General features: G+C 52.7%; 1 protein-coding gene across 1 annotated transcript in view; it reads right to left on the bottom strand.

Annotated features, from left to right (window-relative positions):
- The window catches only part of LOC125718442 (cAMP-dependent protein kinase type I-beta regulatory subunit-like), a 43,755-nt gene that overhangs the window by 14,274 nt on the left and 19,590 nt on the right, over positions 1–9,891 (bottom strand). Inside the window, exons 5-6 of the mRNA XM_048992296.1 lie at positions 2,792–2,853; positions 4–89 (exon numbers count right to left, since the gene is read on the bottom strand). Of these exons, the coding sequence (XP_048848253.1) occupies positions 4–89; positions 2,792–2,853 (148 nt within the window). The remainder of the gene's footprint in view (positions 1–3; positions 90–2,791; positions 2,854–9,891) is intronic.

The raw sequence follows: 9,891 nt of genomic DNA, 5'->3' as shown, positions 1-9,891 counted from the left end.
CACGTCAGCGTGACCAGTGTAGACACTCGTGTTTTTACTCACATCCACCTCCCCCTGGTCGATCACATAGAAGTTGTCCCCTTCATCTCCTGTGGAGGAAAAGACAGCATTAAGCCAAATGACGATATCCCCCCCCCCCCCAGCAGTGACCCCCCCCCCTCACCAGCTAACCCTACCCCCAGCCCTCTCTAGTGGGGCATTCCTGCCTGCTAACAAACACGCCCACAGTGAACATTTCCCCATACTACGAGATTAGACCCACTCACACAGCCTCGCACTTTCCTACCACAAAGCGAAGATAAGGAAATTCGCAGTGCACCACTTCACTGGAAGCCTACAGCACACTGCTGTCCACAGTGAGGTGTGCATAGGAGTCCCTGACCCTGGGCCGCTTCAGTGCTGCCCGCAGTGGGTTCCTGGGGAACGGCGGCACACCGAAATCGGCCGACTTATATCAGTGATGCGTGCCCAGAGCTGAGCTGAAAAAAGCCTTTGTGTGGCGGCCGCTGGTCGATCTGCTGAAGGAGCAAGTTCTGTCTTCGCTTCGTAATAGCGAGGAAAGACCTGGTAATTAATGAAGCAGGTCAGACAGTAGGCAGGGGGGGAGGTATGTAACCGCCCTCCCTCCACAAAAAGAACACCTACCATTACTCAAAGGACTCACCTGAGAGTATCTGACACGATTAGCCGGTGAGAGAGCAGCCAGGAAATATGACTGTCTTCCATCTTCTAAAAGCTGACATGTTTGGTGACCCCCCACCCTGCCCGCCCGCCTTAACGACCAAGCTGCTGCTGTGTGTGAATCAGTCACAGGGCGTGTTCCCAGTGAGGTTCACCAGAGTTCACGGAGCTAATTAATATTGGGGGGGGGGGGGGGGGGGCAGTAATAAATCACAGCACGGATTAATCTCACCGGAGGGGTGTGCCCATCCCGCCCATCGCCGCTCCTCGTAACGCCTCCTGCCGTTCAGAAGCACTCCCTCCCTCCTCCCTATCACCCCCTTTCTCTTCCTCCACTTCCTTCCTACCCCCCCCCCATCTGTTATCTCACACACTTCACAGGTTTTTGTTCTGCTCCCCACCAACCCGAGAAACTGAGGGCAAGCAAATATTTAACTTATACACTCTTTCTCGCACACACTGTACATTGACACACTTCCCATGTACCCTATCCCTAATTCATTCACTCACTACATAGAAAAACACAGCAGACACACTGCATTTCATTTAGCAGACACGTTTATTCCAAAGCAGGGTCAGACTGTCCCTAGGGCACCTGGGGACCCAAGGGTGAAATTTCTCTGCTGACCCAGGGATTCAAACCTATGACCTTATGGTCGCAAGCGCAGTACCCTAACCCATTGGGCCACACAAGTGCCACTGAGAACGCAGGCCATTTATAGAAGATGGCAGCTCAGGTATCATAAGCTATGGTTGGCCTGTTTTTGGAGAGACCCTTCAGAACAGGTCAAAGAGGCAGGGCGTGGATGCTCTAAACCACGTCGGGCCATATAGACCGTCGGTGAACGTATACACGCATGCCACTCGGTGAGCGTACACACGCATGCCCACTCGGTGAGCGTACACACGCATGCCACTCGGTGGTGAACGTACACACGCATGCCACTCGGTGAGCGTACACACGCGTGCCACTCGTCAGTGAACGTACACACGCGTGCCGCTCGTCGGTGAACATACACATGCGTGCCACTCGTCGGTGAACATACATATGCGTGTGTACGACAATGCGAATGCTGAACCTCAGCCCGTAGTTTAATGCACACTCCTGATAGGCACACATGTGGCATGTCGCTGCTGCATGCTGGCTGCATGCTGGCTGCATAACGTGCCATTAGACAGGCCTGCAGTAGCGTGCATGAATGTCTCTGCTCCCCACCGGGACGCAGACCATCGTGTGAATTGCAGAATATTATAAATCCTATAAAAAGCTTCCTGTCCGCCCCCCGTGACCGGATACGAAGGCCACCCCCCCGGGAAGGGAGCACCAAATACAGGGCCCAGGCCTGAGAATCGCGGGAGGCCCCCCGCAGACCTGGATTGGCCGGCGCCAAAACCAGACCGTAGGTTTTCTCTTCAAAAGGAATGAGGAGAAAGAGAGACTTTTTTTCGGAATTTGCTTCAGTGCCAGAGTTTAACCAAATGGAACGATTCCACCCCAAAACAATGGGGCTGTTCCCCCGGCCTTTATTTCGGGCCTCTCTCAGCAGAAGGAAATGGTCGTTTCTCACCACCGGGGGCCAGTGGACACCCGCCGGGGGGGGGGGGGGGGGGGGGGGGGGGGGGGGGGGGGGGGGGTGTTTAGAGGGGTGCGCACTGGTGTCCTTGGGACCGAATTAGGACAGACGCAGGCTGATGCAGGTGGCAGAGAGTGGGAGTCGGCTGCTGAGAGGTGGGAAAAACATCTGCTGAAACAGGATCTTCAGCTCCAAACAGCAAAAGAGAGAAAAGGTGGAGGAGCACAAGTGGTGAGTGGGATATGAGAAACTGTGAAATGACAGATGCCTTTATCCAAAGAGCTGCGCAAAGGGCCAGCCAGTCCCAGGAGCAATCAGGCGTCAGGGGCCTCACTCAGGGGCCCAACGATGACATCACTCTGCCGGCCACGAGATATGAACCAACAGCCTTCCGACCACAGACACAGGGTCCTAGCCCACTGAGCCTCACCCGCCTACGTGACAGGCAGGCTGTTTGGGAGGCGGGTCACGTACAGGGGGACAGGGAGCTCTTTATGGTGGCTGAGGAGTGAGGAAGAGAGGCTTGGGCGCCTCACCTTGCTGAATGACGGTCTCTCCAGCGATGTGCGTGACAGGGAACATGGCATCAAATATGTCACTGAAGGGGAGAGAAAGAGAGAGAGGGGGGGGGGGTGTTTATTGCCTGTTCACATCTAGCAGAGCAGATGCTTTGCACACACAGCAGGTGAGCAAAGGCACATCAACGGCAGGTCCTCATCCGCGCACCGCCAGGCCCGTGTTTATCTACAAACACCCGCGGTCACCTAGGAGACCGTTACAGCGAGACGGTCGTGCGTGCTGACAGGCGGACAGGTACGGCACGCATCAGCAACATCATCATTTCATCGTCATCATCATGTTCTTCAATGTTGAATACACATGTGCGGCAACCTATCTGAACAACTGTCAGCAGAGATGAGCTTTCTTTGATGACACAATACCAGTGACAGGGTACCATCATTCCCCCAGTGAAAAGACATCACAGTATCACAGTGACAGGCTATGGTACCACAGTGACAGGTTACCATGGTGTGTATGTGTGTGTGTGTAACAGACTGTGTGTACGAGTATATGTACATGCCATCTGTGTCTGTGTATGTAATAATAAGTGTGTACATGCCTAGCTGTCCAGATGACCCAAGCCCAAATGTGCTGAATCACGCATTAACCCAAAGTCTAGGGGTAGGAAACACACTTTCACTGACTGGGGCATGATCACACATTTCTTCAAATATCATAATATTAATTCATGGCAAATAAATTATTTCTTAAATATTTGTTTTGCCATTACACTCATTTTTATTTTAGTGTATATTGTAAATATGTCAGATTTATGTGAAGTTTGTAATTTGACATCAAAGTATAGCCATTGCAAAATGCAGTATGGAACACTTGCAGAAACATTATAAAAGTACATAGTAAGCAAAGCTGGAAGTTTGTTTTGATCTCAGATATCTTATCACCAAAGTCTTGGGTACATGAAGATGACTAAATGGTGTAGTTGCAACATTCAGTTAGATAAATAAATAAGAAAAACCTCAAAAGCTCATGTCACTATTTCTAGCTCCTTTCATTGAATATGTAGGAGCTCTCATGTGTATGCATGAGCCATTCACACCTGGCCACACCCCCTGGCCACGCCCTTTTATGGCACTGATGGGGATGTATCTGGATCGTGTTTCACCGTTGCGTTGTTCATCTAATTACCATGCGAATGCGGTTTGAATACGCGGAAATGCAGCTATTTAGAATGCGAATAGCGATCTTCAGGTGAGGGCGGTACTACACGCCCCGCATGCAGGTAAAAAAAAAGGTGACATGGTTTAATTTTTTGCTAATTTAACCTAATTTTAAAAACTGTAATACTTCCGGACAATTGACGTTTTGAAAAGAATATTTAGTCTGCGTTTTTTCATGATTCTACATTAAGATTTCAGCGAGATACAAACTGAAATCGACGTGAAAAGTACGCTGCATCGCCGACGACACACTCAACCCCAGAGGGTTAAACAAAGATCCCAAAGAAAAGAACAAGACAGAAGCTGCTGTCGATGATGGTGTTTCATATGGGCCACATGCTGTTATACCCCCAAGCAAACAGGTGGCGCTATCCAAAGGGTGTCGCAGGCCTGCACGGAGTGCCAAGGCACTCACATTTATGATTTCCTGTCTCATGGGCTGCAAATCCCAAGTTAGCCTTGACGCCAAGTTTCCTCTCCTGCCGCTTTGTCTGCAGGGCCCTGCAGCAGTGCATCATGGGAGAGGGGCGTCACTCACATACCTTGGCAGCAAGCAGCGGGTGGCCCCCACACCTGGACGGCGCCTTTGTCTGAGCTCCTTCGGGCGGGAGCAGCGACGTAAGGGGGGGCCCAGGTGGGCCTCCCATCCAAAACGGGGAGCGACGGATTAAAACATACCTGCACCCCCCGCTCACCAGCGTGTAATTACACCCCCCCTCTCCGTAGATGCTTCACCGGGCAGAAAAAAGCCAGTTTAACACACGATTAGCCCCCCCTCAGTCAGCTCCCCCCTGCATACCTTTGTCCAGCTGGCCCTCCTCTCCTTCTGCCCCCTGACAGGCCCCGGGTTAGGTGGTGGGGGCAGTTCTAGGCAGGAATGGTTGGGTGGCATGGGGGGGTGGGCACTAGGGTCAGAGGAGCAGGGAAGTTACCTGTTCAGGGAGGAGGCAGCACACATCACCGGCTGCCCCCTCTAAGCCTGTGGGGGGGGGGGGGGGGCAGTAGGGGTCAGACTGGCCCTCAGTGGGTATTGGGGGAGTGGCAGATCGATCCCACAGTGTGACACCCCCCCCCCCCACCCCCCACCTGCTGGCAGCTCAGGCACAGCAAAGTCACCATGGGCACTGGGGGGGCATCCTGCTCTGGGTCTCATGCTCATAGCTCCACCAGTCAGGAATGGGGGGGGATATCAATCACACACAAGACCGGAAAGAGGCATGAGGGGGGCCCAGATAAAGCCTGTTAGATTGTATATATTTTTATTTTTCATTTTATTTATTTCCATTTAGTTTTAATGCCAAATGACAATAAAATATATTCTATTCTATTCTTCTGGGGAAGAGACAAAGAGTTCAGTGACGGTGGTCCCTTCTACGGTCCAGAGAGCCGGTTCTGAACCCGGGGCCCGACGGGTTGGGGATGAGGCCCTCAGGACGTCCCTGCTGCCATACTGCTGTTTAGTTTGACGCTGAAGCTGCTGTCGGGGCGGAAAGCAGTCGGGCCCACATAAGACAGGGCTTTTAATCCACACACCTGGTGGCTTATAGGGGGGATAACGGCCTCCTAGCCCGGGATGGGGGCTCCTGGGGGGTCTCTGATAGGGGCAGCTGGGGACTGGGGAGGTCGCTAACACCTGCTGAGAGGATGGCGGGATCCGGCAAGCCGCGGACCACCGAGGGTGTATGGAGTGCCCGTGCTTGGGGGGGCAGTGGGCACGAGCCCTCTCAGCGAATCAGCCAGGCTCACACCCGTCATGCGGAGCCAGAACATGCTGGTACATTCATGGACACGCCTTTACACAGGCGGGGTCAGAGGGCACAGCAACAGCCAATAAGGGACGAGAGCCGTCGCCATGCGATGAGAAGCCGCGTCACAGGTAAACACTCGAAAGCGATCCGGGCAGGTCGACCCGGCGAGACGCAGATATTTATGGCCTTTTATGAGGTGTAGTAAAAGCGAAGGGCTTTAAAGCAGAGCCCCACCAGCCATGAGGGCGTGACCAGCACAATAACCGTGCCCGCGACCATGACCGCGACCATGACCGTGACCATGACCGCACCCAGGACTGTGACTATGGCCACGAACCGCCAGCTCGTCCCGCGTAGTGACAACACTTTCGGTCCAGGTTATTGTAAGAGTGATCTGGGGGAGCCTGTGCCCACGGTGTCTGAGCCATTTCCCCACCCAGCCCTCCACTTCCAGACGCCCATGAAAGGCCGCCAAGCGAAGGTTCCGCATCGCAGATGAAAACACAGCGGCATTTGGCACTTCATGACGGCCCTGATATGCCTGACCTTGGCTGGCCGGCGCCACGTCTCGGAAACACAGGCGAAGTCAGAGGGCAGACAGAGCGGGGGGGAGTCTGGTCCACGGGGAGGACAGGCCTGGAGGGCTCCAGGAAGCTCTGGGACTGTCCCTGGCATGAACCGTCCTGCCGGGCCCGTGTGAATGGATCGTCTCCAGGTTACTGGGCAGACGGTATAATCTCCGACTCTTAGACACGCTGCGATTACCCACAATTCCCTAAGGAAGAATAAAAAGCTCTGGTTCCTCTTAACAGAGTGAGACTTTCACACTGATTTCCTCGCCCCTGTGCCCTGGAGCGCGTTATCTGTGACGGCTCCGGGTGTCACTCTGGATGCAAAACAGCAGACAAACAAATAAAGTAATAAAACCAGCCCCCCCCCAATACCGACGGCACGACACGGAAAATACGACTTAAAAAAAAAAAGATTTTACTGCGAGGGCTGGCCTGTTTAGCCTGCTGGATTCTCATCAGCTAACGGCGCATGCTCTCTCACACGATTAAGCGCCATTTGCGCGCTCGTGCGGTGAGCGTGTGATGGCGCAGTACGCCGAAGCGGGAAGGTCAGGCCGCTCATGGTGCGGCTCCAGTGTTCGTCACGATGGGGCTGCGCTGCCGCATTTGCTGCTTCAGAGAGGCTGCAAGTTAAAATGCTGAGTCACTTTAATGTCCAACCTGTGAACTGCTCTAGATTATGAAAGCCCCAAACAATCTGTCTACAGTGAGTAAGGAACCGATAAAAAAGGAAACGCTCAAAACAACAGCTGTTAAGGAACCTGAAAAGGGATGAGCTGTCACAGCGGTCAGCCAGTGGCCCAGTGTGACCTTGGATGGCCCAATATGGCCCAGTATAGATGAATGTGGACCAGTATGGCCTGGAGTGGTCTAGAATAGCCTGGTGTGCCCCATTAAGACCCACAGTGGCCTAGTTTGGCCCAGGGTGGCCCAGGGTGACAGGCTGGCACTCTGCGTTACTGACCTTCTGTGATGCCCCCCCCCCCCCCCCACACACACACACACACACACACAGAGGCTCCTGGGCCGCTCCCGGCCTGCTTGGCTACCAGGAGGAGTGCTGCCCCGAGGCAGGAAAGGGGGAGAATACAGAAGAGGATTCTTCAGCCACTTAGGGAGAGAAGAGCTCAGGATGAGTCAAGCATCAACAGGACTGAGCCACTCTGACATGTCTGAGGGGGACGTGCCTCACTTTTACCTGTACAGACAGAGAGGGCTGGCAGGCAGGTAGGAGAGCACGCAGATATACACACATTCACATAGACATACACACATTCACATAGATATACACATATTGAGACACACACACCTAGATATTCAAACATAGACACAAACATACATTAACACACACACAGATATGCAAACATTGATATACATATACACACATAGATACACAGACACACACACACTCCCCCTCCCAGCACAGTCCTCCCTTTGTTGAGGTGCTGACAGTGACGGCTGTTTACACAACAGCACCAGCTCTGTAGCGGGAAACCTTTGCTCTTCTACGGGCACACAGCCCAAACCTTCACCATCACCCCCCGACCCCCCCATCCTGCTAGCCCCAGCCAGCAGAGCGGAGTGTGCCGTCACGTGACCGGCGGGGTCTGCACACTAATTAAAGAGCCTGTATCACCAAGTCAGCAGCGTGTGTCTGTTTATGGGCGTGTGCGTGTGCGTGCGCGTGCGTGTGTATGCGTGTGTGTGTGCGTGTGCGTGCGTGCAGGATCCAAATAGCTCTCGGCTGTCAACTTTACTCATTTACCGGGTCGTACATGTAGTTTTTGGCTCAAACGGATCATCTATGTGCACTGTAGACTGGGCTCGAATTTTATGCCAGCTTCTGTTTCCATAGTGATTACCACACTGACTAGGCGATAAGGTCACATGACCGTATACTGACTCTACCACCTAATGCAGGATGTTAATGTGAATGGCGGCCGTGTTACTGGGCTTGACCGGGCCATGGAAAGCATGAAAACACAGGGTCAGAGCACAGTGACACGGCCCACACACACACACACACACACACACACACACACACACAGACTTGCACTCATATCTTTGTGGGGACCATCTATTCATTTCTATAGGCAAAACCCTAATCCCAGTAACGACACCTAAACCCCTACTCAGCCTTACCCATAAGTAACCAAACTAAATATGACTTTTAGCATTTTTTGTTTTTTGATTGCAGCGACAGATGTTTATTAAATCAAATTTCCCCTGATGGGAAAACGACAAAATAACAGGTTTGTTGGTCCCCACAATGTAACGTATATCTGATCCCATACACATATACATACACGAACACACATGTACACGTACATGTACACAGACACACATGGACACACACACACACACACATTCACACACACAGACACACATACGCTCCCCGGGCTTCTCGACACCATTCATTAACCACACGTCCTTGTTACGGCTGAGACCCCAGTTACCAGCCCCCCTTTAGCTGACACCTGCAGGAGATGCTGGCAGAAGAGCCCAGAAACACCGGCCTCTGCTGCTGACACCGTAAGATGCAGAGTGCCAAGACACCATGGCTGTTTGGCTTTGGCCCATCCTGCCGGGCTGGGGCTTTGGGGGGGGGGGGAGGGGGGGGGGGGGGTGTCCTTCAAGCTTAAGGTCCGGATTTACACAGACACTTTTAATAGGGGGTTAAAAAAAAACATTGGTTGCACTGTGGAATTTGATAAAAAGGGGGATTATAAACCACTGCTAAAGAAGAAAGCAAAATAGGAGGGAAAAATGAAAGAAGAGGTGGAGTTACAGAGAGCCCAGCATGCAGCACGAAGCTGACAGCACAGAGGGGAGCGCGCCGGGCCAAATTAGCTGCACCTTTAATCCCCAAATCTCCTTAATCTGTTTTCTGAAAAACAGCGCCACCCAAAGGTCATATGCAACATTATCGCATGCAGACAGGCACCACCTGTTGTCTGCCCATCAATGATCTTTTTGTGTACGTTTACCTGGAAATTTCCAAAGAAGTTTCCTGGGTACTGGACGTGTTTACAGAACAGGAGGCAGACAGGGTACGAATGGGTTTGCCTGCAACGGAACACGTGTGTCAGGTGATACCGTCTGCACGGGTGGCAGGAACCTCGACCCGCGGCAGGTTGCACAGCAGTGAGCATCCCGGTAAACTTCGAAAGTTCTGACCTGAGCCCATCCGAAACAGAACCTGAATTCACATCCACCACAAGTCTGTTATCATCAGACGACACCTCCACCACACACGTTAAATGTGGCAGTGGTGGCTTAATGGTTAGGGAAGCGCACTTGTAATCGAAAGATTGCAGGTTCAAATCCCCCACCAGCAAGGCACCACTGAGGTACCCTGAGCAAGGTACAGCCCCCAAGCACTGCTCCCTCCCCGGGGGCTGAATTAGCCGTAACCCTAACCCCCTGCTATGTCACATCGTCACATATGGGTTAAATGCATTGATGTGCACTGTGTGCTGTAGTGTGTCGACAATGACAAGTGATCTCTGAATTCTAAAAGCTAGGACCGCGCAAGCAAGATGTCCACTGTCCATCAGTGAAGGCCAGAGGTGACAGG

Source organism: Brienomyrus brachyistius, chromosome 22 (assembly GCF_023856365.1).
Source record: "Brienomyrus brachyistius isolate T26 chromosome 22, BBRACH_0.4, whole genome shotgun sequence".
Taxonomy (NCBI): domain Eukaryota; kingdom Metazoa; phylum Chordata; class Actinopteri; order Osteoglossiformes; family Mormyridae; genus Brienomyrus; species Brienomyrus brachyistius.
The sequence above is the reverse complement of the archived record's forward strand: the minus strand, read 5'-3'. Positions and strand labels throughout refer to the sequence as shown.